At 39.9% G+C, this 20,843-nt stretch overlaps 1 protein-coding gene across 2 annotated transcripts; it reads right to left on the bottom strand.

Moving 5' to 3' along the window:
• Positions 1-263: 263 nt before the first annotated feature.
• On the bottom strand, positions 264-20,364 carry gas2a (growth arrest-specific 2a). 2 transcript variants are annotated; one of them, XM_035907087.2, is made up of 10 exons: positions 20,133-20,364; positions 17,989-18,052; positions 15,711-15,861; positions 12,829-12,959; positions 9,519-9,660; positions 8,604-8,624; positions 8,204-8,267; positions 7,874-8,084; positions 7,680-7,787; positions 264-1,749 (listed from the first exon to the last, which is right to left on the bottom strand). In XM_035907087.2, the coding sequence occupies exons 3-10, from the start codon at positions 15,853-15,855 to the stop codon at positions 1,540-1,542; spliced, it is 1,032 nt and encodes a 343-aa protein (XP_035762980.1). In that variant the 5' UTR covers positions 15,856-15,861; positions 17,989-18,052; positions 20,133-20,364; the 3' UTR covers positions 264-1,539. The 2 variants fall into 2 exon arrangements, with proteins under 2 accessions (XP_035762980.1, XP_006789245.1); XM_006789182.3 differs by lacking the exon at positions 8,604-8,624.
• Between the last annotated feature and the right edge of the window lie 479 nt (positions 20,365-20,843).

The raw sequence follows: 20,843 nt of genomic DNA, 5'->3' as shown, positions 1-20,843 counted from the left end.
ACTCTGTTTTTACCTGATGGACTCGATTTCCACTTATTTTTCCACATTTCACCGAATCTGTGCACATGCTCGGGTCTTTTGGACATAACTGTAGGATGATCGGGTGATCAGATAAACACGTACATACATTTTGGTTTTATACATATGGGGGGAAAAAAACCCCAAAGCAGCCTACTCTTAAAGTGATAAGCAAACTAGTATTTCATTAACAATTTAAAATACAACGTGCACATATCAAAATGAGAAGTTTCAACTTTTCAGCATTTATTGGAAATTTACAACTAAAATCAGGCTTGAAAGTTGCTTTGCACAACCAGTGAATATAATACCAAACCGACATATTTATTCTCCAGGAATAAAAACAAATTAATATAACATGAGTTATTATGCAGTGATTGATAATTCTCCATTGTAAGAACCCCCCAAAAGTAATCAATAATAATCGTATTTAAATCACTGCACCACCTGTAGGGGTCAGTAATACGACACAGTGAAGAACGTGAGACCTTAAATGAGTAAATCTATTTATAAATCACAAGCTAGTGAAACTGATTCGAACATGTGATTGTCGGATGAAGACATTATTACACACGGGATCTATTCTAGTAATGCATAATACAATCAAAATGCTAATATATAAATGTACTGCATAGAACAGTTATGCAAAATGTAAACAATATGAGCATTGCTTTATTTTGTTAGCCTACTAAGAAATGCACAAAGAAAAAGCTATAACATTTTGTGAATAAATTTAGGTTTTATGAGAGTTTTTACAAGAATTTAAATGTATAAAGTAAAGCATTTAAACTTCAGTGGGTTTAAATAATTCTTGTAATGTGGGAGATAAAATCCCATTTGAGCCACAGCCCGATAGGGTCTGTGTATTATTAAAAATTTAGATAAGAAGATCAGTTTGATGGGAAATGAAAAAAAAAAAAAGGGAAAACAACACTAGCACAGACAAATCAATAGAATCCACATCAAGGTACAAAGGAATACTGGCTTCATAAAATTGCCAACATCTCCAGCACCCATTTCATTTCATGTAAAAAAACAACTTGTGTTTTTACCTTGTACAAATACAGATATTTATATGAGGAGCTAAAAGATGAAAGTGTTCTACCTACCATATGTGATATTGCTTCAGATGCAATAAAAACAGGAAAATCTCAAATCTCAAGAAAATCTACACCTTCCCTTGTACTAATTATGAAACCAATTATACTGTGATGATAATAATGAGCATGTTTTTCAAAGCTGTTTGCTGTTATGTAAAAGTAAATAACACCCAGAGGCCTACTAACATGTGTCAAGGCCCAATCAAATGAAAACACCCAAGAATGATCTTTAACCAACAAAACAAAATCATCACTATGACAAAAATGTGCTTTCTATGAATGGTGTTGCACTACAGCTTTAACATTTACTTCATGAGAACAGGGATATGTTGCATAGCTACACCCCCTTCTCTACACAGTAAAAAACAGCACGAAGTCAATCTGTCCTTTTATTAATGGAATTTTTTTCAGTCTCGTGTCTTCACTTTTTGCTGCGGTAGTGCGCTGCCACCACCAGGTAGCTGTCAGGGCTGAGGTCCTTGATATTAGGGGACTTGCTGCTGATAGGGGATATCTTGCCCTCCACCCTGGAAATCTGGAGCATGCGGCATGGGTCATGTTTCAGCAGGTAACTCTCAAAGGTCTCCCAGCCTCCACCGACTCGCACCATCACGTGCTTATTGTGCAGCATCTGCGGAAGAAAATAGGATTATGTTGTGATGCTGGTGTGTCAGAAGGGGTGCTTTAATAGATGTGGGTGAACCCTTCTATAGGACAAATGTCATTACCCTGATTGAAGCTTTGGATTTTAGCTGAACGAACATGTAAGCGCGGCTTTGATGTCAAAGCTTGTTGATTGATGTGGGTGTCCCAGAAGTGGTTGGTATCCCTGGAGGGATTCTTTATCAACCCTGTTGCCCTAATGTCTAGGTGAATTGATTACTAAGAAACTCTTATTTCTTAACTCTAACAGTGATGAGACTGTGTGCAGATGCAGCACTGCTTTGACCTTATGCTCATATAAAAATAAAAGTAGCCCTAAACACAAATGCTTCTGTTAGTAGCAGGTATTTGATGATAAACTAGGCCCATTAAAATTTCCAGTTTTTGATGATGATGAGGGTGCTACAGGAAACATCAAAGGACTAGGTTATTAAAATTCCTTCTGAGTGGGACCTTATGGGCTGTATGAGAAATTATTAGATAATGAGACATTCCCTCAAAATATCAAATGCTATTTAGTGATGTAGTCAGGGGAACACTAAAGTCTGAGGATTATCTACTGGGTCATATATATTGTCATGCAAAAAATGCAATGACGAATAGCTGTTGGTGGTAGAATAAAAGTCAAGAGAGCACTGATGTTTGTCAAGTGGGAATTTTTGTTTGTTCTGTTACTGTTCATTCTGCTAATTGTGCACTAATTAAGATGTGTCTGTGTGTTGTCCCCCTAGAGTATATGTACCAAGCAAACCAAGCTTGCCAGCATTAGCTAATAGAGATTGACAGACCACGTGACTTTCGCGCATTGCATGCCGGGAACTTGTGGCAAAACAATCCAAGTACGGCATCAAATGCAAGCATTTGCAGCACCGCAAAACGTTCATTCTCCGGTTCCAATACCTTCTTGCTTTTTCTTTGCACCCCCCCAAAAAGGTATGTACAAAACAAAGGAGAACAATGCCGGTCCGTACAAAGACAGACTTGATGAAAAGTCAAAGAAAAGATACGAGGAAAAAATCAAAGGAGTGAAAGGGTCAGACCCTTACGAGCACACAGGACCTTGAAATGTACCGTGTAGAACGAAAGACCATCATATGTATCATAAGTTTACCAGTCTCACAAATCGTCTTCATAAATACACATCGTTAACAGTTTATTAATGGGAACTTTGAGCTAAACGTTAATTAATTAGTTGTGGAAATAATTTCTGGTACGTTACAGAAATGTAGCAGTGACAATAATATTGTATGCTGTAATCGTACTGTGCAATTAGTGATACAAAAAAAACTATTTTATCCTGTGAATAAAAGTATATGTTTTTGTCAATGTACCATGGTAATAACAGAAGCGAAATGCAATATCTCAAGGTCTTCCAGTTCTAACTTCTATTGTTATTGGGCAGTTTGTTGAATTTGAATGGGTGCTTGATGCTGGCTCCAAAACAAGTTAGTGTTCTTTGACACCCATGTTACAATTTACAACTTCAGAGCAGAAGCAGACACTTTTACAGGCTGTTTTTGTTGTTGTTGTTGTTTGTTTTTTTTAGCTAATTACCCACTTAATGATTGTACAGCAGGGTTGAGGTGCAGCAACTCTATTAACACCCAAGAGATTTGTGCTTCAGTTTTGGTGAGTGGTATTCTATTGTTTTATTACTGTTACGTTACCAATTACACCACCCATAAAGTTTACAGGTTAATCAATAAGTGATAGCTTAGCCCAGTAGTTCTCAAACTGCGGGGTAGGCCCCACTGGTGTCCAGGTGGGAAATAGATAATCAGGCAATAAATATGAATGGAAGTTAAGTTGAAGCATGTCTGTAAATATCATCAACCTGCCAAAGAATGCTGAGGAAAACTAGCCTATGTGGCTAAATCTGACACATTTACATCATTGACTCTAAACAAACATCAGCATTACCAAAAATTTACAGATGTCCACTTTTATATGGTAAATGGACTGGTTCTTATATATCCCTTTTCTACTCTACTGGAGCACTCACGGCACTTTATTTAACATGTTTCCTACACATACACATCCGTGCAAGCACATTTTTCTACGTCTAAATGCTTTCTATTTACCATCCACACTGTAATGAACACATTTGGACCAACTGTGTGTTCAGCATGTTGCCCAAAGATAGTTTGGCATGCAGGCTGTAGCAGCCAGAGAAGCACCAATCTTTCAATAGCTGCCCGCTCTAACTCCTTAACCACAGCCACCCCCAATTTAATCATATCATTTTGTTGACTGATAATTCATACACATGAATTTGCATACAATCTGAAGTGTTAATGGGATATCTTCTGGTAACACTGAACATTTTATGGGTCTGAGTTGACAAACTTCCCAACCTTCTAGGATAGCTAATAAATATTCAGGTGATTTCATCACTAAAAATCATAAAACCTTAAATTATATGTCTGGTTAAACAGACACATGCAGTGTTTTTTTTCCTTTCCCTTTTCTACAACATTTGCTTCAAAACGATGCCACCTGCCACATCAGGGCACATTCCCAAGGTTGGCTACCATGGCAACGTCACCGGTTATAATAAAGAGACGAAATAAAAGGCGCTGGTATATTCGATGATCAGAAGCCTGCATTCCCCAGAGGCTGCGCACATAAAACATGTCTGCCTTGCTATGGAGGCTTTTTGCCCCTCTACCTCATTAACACACCATTACACCTCTGAGGAAACAAGCTTGTTTGCTGAATGGCCCTATCTGAAGAAGAGTAAATCCAAAACAAGTTATTATAAAGATTATTTACTCAACTCAAAAATGATTCAGACAAATAGGAAAACACTACATAGTTAAAAAGGGCAAATTACATCATGCAATTGTCACCTCCGTTTGGCCAGATATGACGCTTCTTGCCCTGCAGCAGCATAACATACAACATTTATAGGCCTCTTAAATGAATCAATCGTGAGGGCAGGAGCAGGGCAGTAGATCCAATCATCAGCACCAGGCCTCAGGCTTTGTGATTGTGGATTTAATGGACCTGTGTGATGCAGAGGGGTTTTCAATCACGCTGCTTTGGGACGAGACCCTTGCTGGACTCCAAACCCTTCTCAGTAGGCCAGATAAGGGCAGAGGCCCGGGGCTGAGCTGGGACAGCACTTCTCACAAAACCACTCTGGTGTTTTTCTGCTCTCTCATTCAAGCTACAACTAGCTCATTTATTCCAGCAGAAGGTCAGCCTCTCCAGCGGCCCAGATTATTGTGAAGTGAGATCTGCTGCACGTCACCGCTGTCCTTGCTCCCAGCTGCCTACAGACAGTGACTGGGCTTACTGTATTCATGCCTTTTCAGTCGACCCAGCTGCTGGGGGGAAAAAGCCATGTGAGGAATTTTAATTAAAGCATGTTCAGCATGAAGAGTGCTGGCTGGGAGACAGAGGAACAGAGGCTTAACACTTGCTTTGTTTGTCATCCTAAGCAGTATCGCACATACTGAAGGTGTGACTAGTATCCACGATGACACATGGTAACGGATGTCTAATAATGTTGTTATAATTTAGCTATTTTTCAGTATGGTTGCCCATTTATATACTATACTGTATATATTCATCCTCTGCTGCTTGTCCTGAAGCTTTTTTCCCCATTTTTGTTTAACACTTTTTTGGTTTGTTTTTTAAAAACCAACTACTAACTATTAGTAGTTGCAATACCATGGACAAACAGCAGAGGACATCCAAGAGTAAACTCCCTTTTGCTAATCTACACATACCGCCAGCATGAATCACATCTTTGGAGGTGTAAATCCTGGTTGTGGGTTGCCAAGTAACCAGGATCCCAAGGGGAGAGATGCTACTTCTCCGATCTGTTATTCTCCATTTATCTTTCACGAATCGCCTTTATCTCTCCACTCAGAGAAAGCTGAGTAACATTTCCTGAGCTTAAAGACTGATTGTGTGTGATTATGTTAGTACAACAGCCAGTTCTGGGTCAGACGTATTCCAAGTGGTAAGTTGGTTGTGAGATCATAGGTGAATGTGTGGATGTTGCTTTCTCTTTACAGCAAATGAAAGTAAACATTGTCAAGGCAAAGGCCATTTGTAGACACAATGGATGACCTTCATGCCAAAACCAGCCCCACATATCTGCTATACGACTGGAAAAAGAGTTTGCTTTGCAATGTGAGACGTTATTGTTACAAACCGCAAAGTGGAATGAAATTAAAATGAATGGAATAATTAAAAAATAAGAAAACGGTTACTGTCATTTTCCACTGCTAGAAATAGACTATTTCCCCTTTTTGCCAGTTTGTAAAAGAAGGTTACAATGTAATGTATGATTTACTTTATTTGAATAATGATTTCATAGAGTCATTATTGTATAATGTGTAATATTTGCCTCTGAAGCTTCAGTGCTGGGACTAATGTCTTCATTATTATTTGGACTGAGACTTTATAGTAGTGCATAACAGTGTAATAATAGCAAACTGAATGTAAAACATTCAGAACAGTGACCTGAAAACTAAGCTTAAGGATAAGGTCACCAGTAAAGAACTATGTCCGTTGGGGCCCAACAATAGACTTTTTCCACTGAACAGTTTTATGCTAATATCCAAAACCTGATAATTTGATAACCTCATATGAAAGTGATACAAGTGAAAAAATGATTATGTTAATTATTATATACAGTACTGTGCAAAAATCTTGAGCCATCACTCATTTCCTTATATTTTGCAAGAAAAATAGGAAACATTGAAAATAGAATATATAACGCAAAAACAGAGTTTGTCCAAGTCTAATGTGATTGAAGGTCAGTATTTGGTATGACTACGTTTATACTACAACACAGCCTAAACTCTCTTAGGGAAGCTTTTTATAAATTGATTTAAGCAGTCTTCTTGAAGGACATCCAAAGATTTTATCTGGATATTGGCCACTGTTTCTTGGATTCTCTGTCAAGATGATCCCAAGCTGCCTGAATAATGTTGAGGCCGAGCTCTGGCAAGGCCAATCCTTGACTGTGTTTTTAAGATTGCTGTAGTTGTATCTCTCTTGTGACCTGCCCCATACATATTGATGATTTTGATTTTCAGTTCAGTTTTGTGGCATACCACAGCCATTTTCCCTGATTCCCTTCCTCTGTATCTCATTGTACAACTGTATAGTGACAATAAAGGCATTCTATTCGATTCTTAAGAATTGTTTCTTATCAGCCACCCTTCCGCTGAGAGTATCTCTGATGCGGCTGCAGTGAATAGTGGATGAATCAGCTCAGGTTCTGCGTCAGGTCTTTGGTGGATTTTTTCCCCCCATTTCTTAAGGACGGGACTTTCAGAAACTCTTCATATGCTGTAGATATTTTCTTAGGCCTGCAACTTCATTTCTCCTCTATTTGTCCATTTTCCTCAAATTTTTTTTAGGACATATTGCACACCACATGGCAGGTTTTTGGCTAATAGCTCTTTGGGAATCACTTTGTTGTTGCAAAAATACTTTTATTCATGTAAAATGGTGACATTTTCCTGGATGCAACGAAAGAAATGGGGACAAATTATGTTTTGGTGACAGACTGCTAATAACAAGGTGCCTAAAGAAAGACGATTTGCTAAGGTCTCTGTCGCGTGCAGACACAAGACTGGGCCATCTTTTGAGTTATGTGCGTTTTTTACGCTTCAATGAGTCATAGGTTAGTGTTAAGTGTCATAACAAACCAAAAAAACATTCTTCTGAAACTGGTCGGGTACAAGGACTGGACTCAAAATGAGGGAAAAAACAGCCAATATCCAAAGTAAAACTTGGAAAGACTTGCAAAAAGCCTGGAGAATTATTCCTCAAGACTGCTTTTAGAAATTCCAAGAAAGTCTGGCTCCTTGGAAGCAAAATACAAAGAAATGAGGTGTTTCTCAAGACTTTTGTACAATACTGTAACACACTCACCCGAATAAAGAGCATCTTCTCCCCAACACGATATCGACCCTGCGACTGTCTCTCTACACAGAACTTATTTGCACATCTGCAAGGTGGATCATTGGCGATATGTCTTACCTGTTTTGACAAAAACAAACATTGATGTTTTTCCTCTGATAACATAAGTAGAAACAGCAAACAGAGGTGAACACTTGCTAACTTACGGCATCATCCAACAGCTTCCCTGTGCTTTTTTTGATAGAAGTCACTTTGGTAGGAGTTGGGGATGGGGAAGGGGATGGGGAAGGAGATGAAGAGGGTGATGGAGGGACAGGCTGAGCTGGAGATACAGGTGACGGAGGAGGTAGAGGCGCTTTCTCTTCTTGCTCAATCTCTTTCTCCAGTTTTATAAGGCCAGGAGGCTCCACATTGTACCTAGATGAGGAATAAAAGAGACACGGAAATTAAGGAAGGATTTGCAAAACAATCCAAAGACATACACAGGAAAAATCTAGACAATCAAGGAGGAAAAAATGTAAAAACCAAGAGCATACCGTGATGCTATCCGGCCCAGCTCTAAAAGACAAAGGCAGACTTCTCGTGGCTGCTTATGAAGAACTGCAAAAAGAGATCACCTTTTAGGATTTGGTGATTAAAATACTGTACTGTATCTGGATGAAGGTGATGAATGAGAATGAGTGGCTGTGTGATGGTGAAATGGACATAAAAACAAGCTTATGAACTTCATGCAATCACATGGTCCTCTCTAATCCTGTTCATCCCAAACCAAATGGAAAGAATACTGCTCACATGTTCATTTTAACCACTTCAGAGGGTAACGGTAACCACGGCAAATAATAGATCAAACCAGACTGTGGACACACAAAGCATGAATAATGTGACACACCACACCATGCAATATAGAAAGAATATATCCACTGCGTGATAGCAAACCTGATGTTGTTACACCTACTGCTGAACTGACAAATCCATCCAGAGAAAGTAAGAGGGAAGGAAAGACAGAAAAAAAAGACATTCGTCAGCTGGATTGTTCACTGAAGCATTTTATTACAATCACATGTCCACTGGATTCGAAGGCGATTATAGTTCACTGCAGCTAGCTCACTGCGTGTGTGTATATCCTGGAATCCAGAAATGATTTACATAGCTTGAATATTTTTAGCAATGGCTAATCAACCTTTTAGTCAAAAATATGGCAAGAATTTATGACTATTCTGCGTATTTGTGCTCTTGTCAGGGGCACATCTGATTATGAGGGAAATATTTCAGTCCGGGCATATCTTTGCTGCAAGGACACTGCAGTGAAATAACATGCAAGAAAGCTCTGCGAAAGATCAGAAAGACACAGATAAACACTGAGAGAGCGAATGAGGAAGAGAGAAAAATATCCCTACTGTGAGCAGAGGAAAACATTTGCATACTGTTGGCCTACTTTCTCACCATCTCACACCTTTATGTCCATGCTCCTGTAGTTTTACTTTAGATGTTTTGTGCATGAGTGCATTGTCTGAGATTCCCTTATTGTCAGGTAGAGCTGCTCCCATCACTGTGCTACCCGGGCTGTGAGCTTTTTGAGCACGTCAAAGAAGGTGAGGCTCGGTCTGGTGATATGAGGCTTCTAATCCTCAGAGGGGAGGAGAGGGAAGCAGGCCAACCTGCGTGTCACTGTACCTGTACAATCAGGCCATTCACAGGAGATAGAAATCTGAGCCCACTGCCCCAGCAGTGCGAGGCATAACCAAAGCCGGAGAGAACTGAATCTTTGTGAGGAAAGTGATGCCTGTTTATGTACCTGGTCTGTCCTACATCTTGACATTTTCGCAGGGTGAGAAATAAAAACAGACTCACCTAAACCCTCTGACTCAAACAGACATGTTTCTCCAACTCCGACCTCACGACACCAGGCCAGGAAGTTGGCTGTGTTGTCCCGTGCAAAGAAGGAGCCGGATGGAGCGCTCCGCCGACACGGTATCCTCCGATTGGGTATTCTCTGTCACAGACACAGAGAAGAACCCCCTTACTTTCACTTAAACAAGATCGGATTTAAACATCTTATTCTGCAGTTTAACAAAGAAAGGACCCAGAGCTCCACCGAAACACAAAGCCACATTCTCTACATCTACACTGATGTCTGCTGAGGCTCTGATTTCAGCCCAGGATCAAGAACCCTTCCTATTAAGATCAATATGAGAAATAACGGGTTTGAAAACCTGTGCTACTTTACCAGGCTGTCTATGATTTGGGCTCAAATGACATGCTTATGGGTTTCAGCCCCCACACGGTCTGTTCGGGGAGATTTATGCGCTTTGCTGTGGTTTTATACAGGATATGTGTGTCTGTGCTTTGAGAAAGGTGGAATGAGCTCATGCTGGAAATATGCAAGCTTTTGTGGGTATTTTTCTTTTCATTCCAGACTCTCCTTTTGACTTTTTTTAGGGGATCTTTTGTGTTAAATGACTTTGCATTCCCGGATAAATATTCTAGACAACTTTGCCATGGTTGTTTGTTTTTTTTCCATCTAACAATCAGATGAATGTATTATTATTTCTGCCTTGGCTGCCAAATGATCTGCACTTTTGAATGTCTAATGATTGCACAGGAGGTAGGGGACTTCTGGAAAAGATTATCTTTAAACATATGGGAATAATAATAAGGAAAATGAACTGCTATGCTTGAAATGAGCAACGACAGCTATAATCAAATTATTTCATTCAAAGAATTTAAATACCTCAACATGCACACACGAGATGAGCAGTTTGACACTTTAAAAATACATTAACTTTCTTACTTTAAGAGGTAGATGAGAAGATTGTGCTATTATCATATCTGTTAGTTGGAGGTTAAACTGTCTTCGACTGACATCTCTGTTTTTGCACTGGTTAAGCAAATATGTGGTGAGCTTTATGGGTGCAAGCGGACAGATTTCATGAACTTTGTACAGAGCAGGGCTACTTTTTCCTCTCCAAGCCTTTCAGCTGAGATAACCAGCAGCTGCGTCTAGCTTCATGGCCCTTCCTTTCCCTGTAAAAAAAAATCTCTTTTGGTCAATGCTACTTATTTACGATGTTTGATCTTCTCATCTCACTCTCCTGCCGAAACCAAGTCTTGAACATTGCACTTTTGCTTAAAATTTCAGTGCTATAGCAATAAGTTCCCACAGTTATTTTTTATTTTATTTTTTTTATTTATTTATTTATTTTTGCCTGTCCCGTTTGGTTCTTTTGCCATCAGAATTATTGTCTAAAGGTGAGGAAAGGTGCCCAACGGATTTACTTTACCAAATTGACCATCCCAGCCTTGCCGTAATGGTCTATTTGATTCACCTTTTATTGTTTATTTTATTTTATTTATTTTTTTATTTTCACTTGCTAGATACGGGACAGACTTGAATGAGGAAAAGAAAAGGGAGAAATGAAGAGGGGGGAAAACAGCGGAGAAGAGGGACGGGGATAAAGGGCAAAAAAACAAAAACTAACTAAATAAGCAGACAAAAAAAAATACATATATCAATCACCTGGATCACCTGTTGAGAAAGAAAAAAGAGAACAAGCAGAAGAAAACGAGAGCAATACAATAAACAACATCATGATGATATATGGGAATATAACAGTAAATACTAAATATTAAACATTATTGTGCAGCACGTAATATCGACAGCGCACAGTGTTCCCACAGTTATTGAAATGACTGTACAAAAATCAGCCTGTCAAAGTATTATGACAAGAACGAAAACAACCTTTGCTCATCTGGACTTAATACTGATTGATATAAACACACGGGAAGACGTCTGGAGCACAGCATCTGCAAAGTGTGATTGATGGTACCCCTGTGCTGTAGTCACAGGCCCACTTCGACTTATAACAGGGCTTGAACACAGATGGATGTCCTCTTTTAAGTGGTGAAATCTGATAGCAAACAACTAGAGCTGATCAAATGCCATGACAAGCATAAAGACTCATTGGATGACATACTGTGTATCAGACATGAATAACACGGTTAGTCTTTTAATGAAAACCCTTAATGCAGACAAACAGAATCAAATCACGCTCGCTGCACAATATCATAATGCAGCTTTGTTTCATTTTAAAGCCTATCCCAGGACTCTCTCTCTCTCACCCTCTGTTGGCATTCACAATCAATAGACTCCTCTATTTCGGCAGCTCCTCTGCTGTCTCACGGTCATTGACCTCAAGTATTTCCTCACATCTGTGCTGCTGCGCTCACACTGAGATCAGGAGACCCACTGACATCAGCACAGTAATGCTTCAGTGCAAACATCAACAACTCTCACTGAAGGACCAACAAACATCTTTTACTTCTTGCCTTCCGAACAGAGGCACGAACATGACCCAATCACAGTTTTTGCTGCATGCCACTGAGACCAGCTGTCACTTCAGCATTTAAATATCTGTAATAAACAGATACTGAAGGTAAATATCCATCTTTTAACATATATTTTTGAACTTTTGAGGATGTATTCATGGGGTTTTTATAATATATGGGGCATAAATAGAAACATTTTTCTTTTGCCTAGTGTTTTTGTTTTTTTAGTCACCAACCCCATAAAATTACATCTGGACAGACTGATTGGGTTAAATTACAGGTAACCACTCTCAAGGCACCCCTTTTAATGAAATTCATTAAATCCTCAGTCAAGGCTCACAAGAAAAGAACGTTTAATGCTGTTCTCCCAAATCTCACAGGGGATGTGGGGCCCCATCAGTTAACGTGTCCTTGCCTTATTTTTTTTTTCTTTTTTGCCCTGTTGAAGGCAGGAGGCCCCCATCCCCCCATCCCACTTTATGTGCACTTCTTTCTAAAATTGTGGAGTTCTTTGCAAAGTAGGAATTCACGGGCACAGTCATCAAGAGCGTCTTTCTGCCTCTGTGTTACTTTCCAAATGTTGTGTTGGGATATCCATTTGTATTTAGATGTGAAAAAGACCATTACATGTGGAAGTGGTTTTAAATAGTGACTGTCAGTCAATCTGACCTAATAAGTGTCTGCTCAGATGATGTTTTCATACTCAGGAACAATGCTCTGTGAAATCGTTCAAGCTGAAAGTTAGTCTGGGAAGATTTTCAGCCAAGATTTAACTTTCAGATTAGTGTTTTCACTGTAACCTGTATCACACAGGACTATTGCAGTCTCTCTGTACCTTGCTGTTGCCAAGGGTAGGCAGATCTCCATTACTCTGCCTGAACTTCTCCTGCAGTGTCTCAGCCAGCTGGCACAACAGGAAGCCATTGTCTAAGCGGTCCATGAAGCTCTCAGCAGTGATTTCCAGACCTGAGCAAGAGACACATAAAGAAAGAGCAGCGCCACAAGTTTAAAAAATATACATATAGTGTAAGGAAATAAAATTTAATCTCCACTTCACTCCGGGTTGCGGTCAAACCTGACGCAGTGCTGTTGATTCCTAAAACCGTTTTAATGACCGAGCGTCGCTTTTGCTGCCGGGTTTGTGGCGGCTCTGGAGGAGCCAAAAGCTGAAATAGTACAACATGATTTGAGAGGATCTGGGGGATTTCCTGGTCACACACCGTGAGATGGCAACTACGGGGATGCATAAAAAAATCCAAAAAAACGTGGCATCTGTTTGTACACAGTAATGCCTCATTATCCTGTGCAGTTGCAGAGCTACGTTGGTGATCAACATGTGGTGTCCAGTTGACTGACTTCCAGAGGACCATTCTTTCTTAGTTAGATCATCGTGAAATAGGAGGTGGTGGCAGGGGGGTGTCTGTGGAAAGAAACTGGAGATATTTTTTTTTATCCCTTTTCTCTTTCTTATTGGAGGAGGGGTTTAGGGGTTCAATGTTTAATGAGTTCCAAATGTTGCAATTGAGCCCAGAAAAGAGAGATTGAAATCTTGAGAAACACTCAGTGAGTCTTATACTCTACTCATACGACCCTCGTTCCATGCTGTGAGAGGAAAATATATTTCACCGGGCTCCAATAGAAGTATATTAAAATTAAATATTTAATCATACGAGTTGCCCAGTTCCTTCAATCTGACTTGAGATCATCTTACACTGGGAATATATTAGCATCAGTGAGCTCTGACCGTTTGCAAACTCAGCCTTCTCCTTGCATTTAAACTACAATTAAACACCTGTTAAGTTTCTTGGGTGTTTCTTGCCCATTTGCAGTGCTAAACAGCTGAACAACTGTCCACAGACAAATGCACAAAGACAAACATAAACACCTGCCAAGTGCTTTAAAACACCTTTGTGGTAGTTCCTGCTTAAGTAAGTGTCTTGAGGAGCACATTTTGCCATGACGACAGACAAAAAGACAGACTCGGAAAGTGAAAACAATACGAGCCAAGCTGTTACCGCTTTGACAACAATGACTCATCAGTATAACCAAACATGTGCCTCCCACACAGCAGCGGGCCACACGGCAGGTCTCACCTGAAACTGTAATCAAGGATGTCAGCATCTTGTTTCACAGAATAAAAAAAAAATACTGAGCAAATACAGAACTTGGCCTAAACCAACAAATTAATTCTGTAGTGTTTATTCACTGGAAACACTTGCATGCTCCTGCTTATGAACCCTTTAGTTCCATGGCTTTCTGGCTCAGCTGGTTCCAGTGCAAACACACACACAGCCAGAGATAACACGGAAGACACTGAAGTTGTTTTAAGTTGTTTACACACAGACATGATAGAATCTCAGGAACGCTATAGTTGGTTTGAAAAGTGTCTGTCATATGCATCCAGGAGTAACTCCCAGTCATAACACAATACAGTAGTTCTTAAGCATATTTTAAACAAAAAGCACAGTCTATGAAGCGTTTAGCACCAGGGCCAGCGGAGGCCCTTGGTTATGTGTAACAAGAAACAATAAAGCAGTTCATACTTATCTATTCTAACACTGGCGTAGGTGCGACCTTGTTAATAACCTAAAAGCAGTACAAACATGATAATTACAAACACAAACTAACATACTTATGACAAAAGCTAGAGTAAACGTGCTGCATGTGTGCATTTTGTGTGTTCACTCATACACTGGCTTCCTCATTAGCACTCAGTCATTGAAATTTTGAGAACTCGACTCTAACAAATTTAAAATTCTGATGAAACACTGGTTAACAGACAGTTTACATCTCTGAAACCCAACTAACAAATACACAATTCTTACTGGTGGCACCCTTTGTAAGAATATTTATGTGCTGACTCTGGTGAGTCATTGGTGCAAGAATGTTTAAGAAAACATCATGGAAATGACTGTAGGTGTTTCTCTAAGGTATTTCGCTAATGATATCCATGTTTAATACAAATTTTTCCCTGGCTCTAGGAACAAACAAAAAGAAACAACAACAAAAAACCCTACAAAACTCATTCATACACACCCATTCAAATCAGATCAAAGTGCCCTGTGCTTTTGTTTTGTGGCTGTGCTGTTAAAGAAGTACAACGCAGAGAATCGTTTATTATGCAACCACATCCTTGCACAGTGCTGATGCTCCCACCCACTGTGCATTATTTAAGAACAGTTAATGGTGTCCATTATTCATTTAAAGTAAATCTATGAAAGAGCGTTGCAACTGGAACAGGTCCACACAATCTGGGGACTTTAAAATAGTTTGTAATGAGCGAATTGATCACAGTCCCCTGCAGAGTTGTTTACATCAGCAAAGACCAGTTGAGTTAATGTTAGACACAAAGCAATGAAATGTGCAGGATTTTTTCAAAGCCAAGCTATTTCTAAGCCTGTGTATCCAATGAATCTACAAACCACACCCTGATTTTTTTTTTTTAATTTATTTGATTTAGCAAAGCTAGCAAAACATCTGAGAAATGAATGATTTAAAACACATTTTAACCACAGTTCAGGAATATAACTGTAACTTTATATATGTAACAGTATTACTACCCCTCAAGGCGATTGTTGTTATGATTTGGCCCTATATAAATATAACTGAATTAAATTCGCTTTGCTTAGAGAATTAAACCATGTTATAAACTATAACTCGTGGTAATAAATTCTCACCGTTAATAGCATGTGTTTCTTGCTAGTTAGTGTGACTTACCAAGAATATTAGTGAGCCACAGGGCCAGGTCTTCCTTCATAGGCAGCAGGCTGGCCTCATGTCGACTGGAAAGCCACTGTTGGTACTGCTGCATGTCTGTCAGGCCGGGCCCGCTGGGCTGTTTGGGGCTCAGGGAACTGCACATGGTTCCCTATTCATCAGCAGGAGAAGGTTAAGACAGTCCAATGATATAGAATTCATAAACATGTAAGATATATGTAATATTATGCAAGCAGACACAATGTGCAGCTCCAGTGTGCAGTATAGCAGATCTCCAAAACATTAATAAAGGAGGTACATATTAACCAGATACCTCAGCATATTAATTTGACTCCATCTAAGTCCTGCTAATAAATGCTTTGTTGTTGTAGCAGGCAACAAAACCATCATGTTCTTCTCTATACATGCATATGTTTGAGTATGCACCCATGTATGTATGTATATACATACATGAGCCCCAACATTAAAACCATTAAGTGGTGAAGTGAAAAAAACATTGATCATATTGTAAAATGCAGCGTTCAGCTGGAAAGAACTGGAAAAACTCTGCCAGACATCAGCAGCAGCCTCCCCCAGCGGGACGATGTACCTCATCAAATGGCAAAAACTGCTCAGGAATGGCTCAAAGAACATGACAAAGAGTCCAAGACATTCCCTCCAACCAAGTCCCCTGATCACACTGTAACGCAGACCCACTCCTGCACACAACACAGTCAGCATTACTTAGATTACAAAGGTTCTTCAGTTATCTGCACAATGAGCTGATTTTCAACTTTGCTGTTAGCTTTGTGTTAATACTTAAACAATAAAAGAAAGATCCTGTGTCCTCACTAGGATACGGATTTGTGCCAGTGTGTGGGACTGTAGTTCAAGGTTGATACTATTAACTGGTAAATGGGACAATTCATCTCAGGCAATGTTTCTGAGTAATGCTAAAGTAATGTAACAAGTACTGCGAGGAATTACTCTCTCCAGGGAATAATTAGGTGATGCAATGCATCACTTAATTCAATTTAGAGTTGCCAGGAGGTGGGCTGGAACCTATCTCAGCTGTCACAGGGCAAGAGCTGGGGTACACTCTCTTCTTCAATTCATTTGATATCAAAAAGGAAAAAAAACAAAAAGAGAAATTCCCAGTGTTATACCCATTCAGTTGACAGTGATGCAAAACAGAGTGAATCGCAGAATTCTCATATGTAATAACCTTAAACCAGAGGTCCATTTACCTTCAAAGTAGTTACACATTTTCTGGAAATATACTAATCCGTCATTTCAGCTCTAGTTAGCATCCTCCAAATATTGTGCAGCTCTTTTGAAAGCTTAAACAAAGTTGGTTACAGCGGTCATGATATGTCACGATAACAGAAGGAACCTCTGAACATGTGTGTGTTTTATACTCGTGATCTAAACGGATCCTCACAATAAAATTCTTCAGTATTAGCTATCATTCATGTTGCATATTCACAAAAGGCGCAGAGGAGGAGCAAGCTGAAACAGGAAAGGAGAGTAGCTTTGTTCTCCTGGTCAAAATCCTGGTATGGATTACAATAAACCTGATGACATTAGAGAGCACCATTTCTTTCCACCCCTTCTTTGGACAAGAGACACTTTTATACCAGCCAGACTGGTACAGTAGGACGTTTATTCAACCAACAAAGAGCTCCTTCAAATTACTCTGCCATCTATTAAGCAGTCTATCCAGCGGTGCATATCAGCCCATCACAGTCAACAGTGCAGCAGGTCTTGCGTTACAGGTTGATGGACAGATTGCATTTGACATCAGTACTTGGAACAATATTTAACTGCTGCTTATTTCCTTGAAAGTGAAGTCACTGACTAAATTATCATTTGGCCCAGTCTTTTCCAATACCAGGCTACAGTGCGCCAAGGGTGCACCGCATTAGCTGCAATATGAAAATCTTTCAGATATCAGTCCAGTGTCACTCCATTAACGGATTTGCGGTGGAGAAGAGTGAGTGCCTGACAAAACAACTGGGCACCAGATGCAAGACCTGAGCTGTGTAACAGGGCACATCAGCAGCACTGCAAGCGTCAATCTGTTCTCCAAAGTACTCTGACATAGAAAAACGATGCAATGCAGACAGAAAGGAGACACCCCAACCCTTAGAGCATAGAGGTAGTGGCATAACAGGGATTTAAAGGCTCCCAAAGTACTCAAGAGTTTCTATTTTAAAATAACAAATAAGATATGAGCAAAATGTCTTTTCTCTGTTACATACAGAACAGACATCTTAAGTCTGGTATCATTACAGCTTACCTAACAGCCAATGATGAAGTGACTTTGTTCTCCTTTTTTCTGGTAAAGTTCTTTGTCCGGGGTTCTTTAAAGAAACAGAAAGTTACTTGAAGAGAATTCACATTCTTGAAATCTTGTTGTTGCATTTTAAAGGTTTTGCCTCCACCGCTTCCTCCAAGCAGGAACATTTCACATACCCTCTGGCACGCAAATAAAAACAGGATATCGGATGCAAATTGCAAGAAGAGCTTATTTAAACAAGGAAGCTGCCACGAACAAGTAGTTCAAAGCACGCGGTGGATGAAAATTTCCTGTGAATACTGAGTGAGTGCAGCACGATATGAGGAATCTGACCTTTAAAGCTGTGTAACATTTCAAGGTCCGTCTGGAGTTGGCTGCAACTAAATGGCACCGTGATGCAAAACTGGACATCAGGACCTTGATGTCAGACCAAGGCTGTCAGATCTTTGAGAAGGCAACTTCTACTCGCTTGCATACACACACAAAAGTCTGGAGCTCGGCGCTTACACACAGGTGCTACATTCCCATGTCCACTGGTGAAAGCTGACAGACAGAACAAGGGCACTGGGATGTCTCATGTCTCCCAGTGCAAGAGCTTAACAAGCTCATTCCCTGTGCATGCATCAGTGGGCAATGCATCAAGCTGCTATTTTACTTATTGTTTTTGTACATTTTCCTTATTAAAGCTGTATGGTATGAAAACATTCTGAAAGATTCCTACGTGTCTTCTCACATGTCACTTTAAATTAACTTAAAATGCACTACAATTTTCTTGCTTTGTTTGAATTCGCACATATTAGTCTCTGTTCAATAAATCTTTATGTCAACCTCGGTTCAGTTTTACTGTTCTTGACAAGATCGTAAACAAACATCGAGCTCAATTTTCACCATTTTTCCCCCAAGGAAATAGCTCCGGCGAGCTGTTGTAAAACATACCTGGTTCCTCTCACCATACTGTTTCCTGACATGTTTAGCTTCAGCAGCCTGCACTCTGCTAAACTGCGTGTATTTTAAGAATCTGGTTCATGATTGAATGCTAGGCTTTGTGCATTCACAAAGAGATCCCACTTTTCAACCCAAAACATAAAAAAAAATATAGAAATACAAAATTTACATTCATCCTGAGTCATCTCGTGACTTCACTAAAGCCTTAATGTTAATGTGCCACGGTTGGCTGCAGATTGCTTCGGGAAAGGCATATGGATGGGAATTTTGACTGATGGATCACATTAGAAAGTACAAGAGCGGCTCTGTCCTCGTAACCCTCTTTGCCCTGCGTGCCCTCCTCCACTACAACAGTTAGCCGATCTGGAGGTTGATTTGTCCATCTAAATAAGGACACTCAGCATGTTTCTACTGCTGACAAGTAATCAGTTGTGTTCAGGTATCAGATTGCTTGAGGTGCTACAGTCAATGAAGCACACGGTCTGTATGGGAATCTGCACTTAAGTCTTACAAATGAAATGATTTCATAATGGAATATGCAACCTCAGACCTTGGATTAAGGAAACATTTGAACTGTCAACAAACCAAAGTTCAGGCTGACTGTATGTCAAGAAAACAGATAAAATGAGCTATTTTTATAGTTTCTCTGAATTTGGTGCCAGGGCTTGGTTTTGGGTAGAGCTGTATTGGCCTCTCACTTCATTTACAACTGCAATAAGGCTTTTTTAGGTTGTCTCCTTCTTTACAGCTGTCACGAATAAAGCGCCCACAACAGACAATTTACCACTCTTGAAATAGGTCCAAGGGAGGACGCTTGATGAGTTATGACTCAAATCCAGCAGAGCGCCTGCTAATTAAAAACCAATGAAGTGACTGAGAGCAGCTAGTACACAAAATATATGATATTCCGTTTAATTACAAATGTCTGGTGTTAACTCTGAAATAGTAAAAAGGCACCTTCCTGTCAACTGTCAAGAAGTAAGACTCAACCAAGCCCCCCCCCCCCAACTGTTAAATAAGTTTCATTAGACGGTATTGTTCTGCAAAGCACACAAAAGGAAGAGATTGCAAAGGGTACTTTCTAAAAATGATCTAAACCTAAAACAGAAATGCAAGTATGAATAGTCTGACAGTCATACAGCAACAGTGAAAAAGTAGCGAAAAATGTCCTGAATGAAAAGCTTCTCGTGTGTGCTCACCCTGAAGGTTCAGCTCGCTGGTGCGCTCCTTCCTCTCACTCGTCCTGTGAGATGCTGGTTCCCAATTTTCATGCTTTTCACAGTGGTGCACCGACCCACAGGTTAGCCTCCAAAATCACAAACCAGTGTGGACCGGGGTGATCTTTCTCGCTGCGCAAGATCTGACTGCACAAGTACACGCATACGCGCGCACACATATACTCACTCACAGCAGGCTACGCTGCTGCTGCTGATTATGATGATGGGAGGAAAGTTTGGTCGTGCTGGCACTGCCTCTTCTTTGTGTTCCCTCTGTAACATTTTTTTTCTGTCCTGAATTTCTATTCTTCCAAACGCTTTGATGTAAAGTTTTTGTCTGTGTGTGCAACTGGGCTGTTTGATCCATCTAGTCACATTGTTATTACATCAAGACTGGTTCATTTAGGCGTAATTTGAATGACACTATCTTGCATTTGAGAATAAATTGAAATAATGAATGACGATCATTATTAATACGTTAATTACGTGTTTCAGGTGTAGTCTTGCTAGTCAGAACACCCTTATGATGCTTTTTAATGTAAATATGTGTGTAATCCATATAATAAATACACGTAAGCACAAAAATTCCGAGTTTGTGTGTACCGAACTCATTAACTCATTTTGTGGCGCTACGGTCACTTGATGTGCTTTTATTTTGAAGGGGGTGAAATTATATTGGCACGCTTGCGCACT

Source organism: Neolamprologus brichardi, chromosome 7 (assembly GCF_056152115.1).
Source record: "Neolamprologus brichardi isolate AB-2024 chromosome 7, ASM5615211v1, whole genome shotgun sequence".
NCBI classification, from domain to species: domain Eukaryota; kingdom Metazoa; phylum Chordata; class Actinopteri; order Cichliformes; family Cichlidae; genus Neolamprologus; species Neolamprologus brichardi.
The sequence above is the reverse complement of the archived record's forward strand: the minus strand, read 5'-3'. Positions and strand labels throughout refer to the sequence as shown.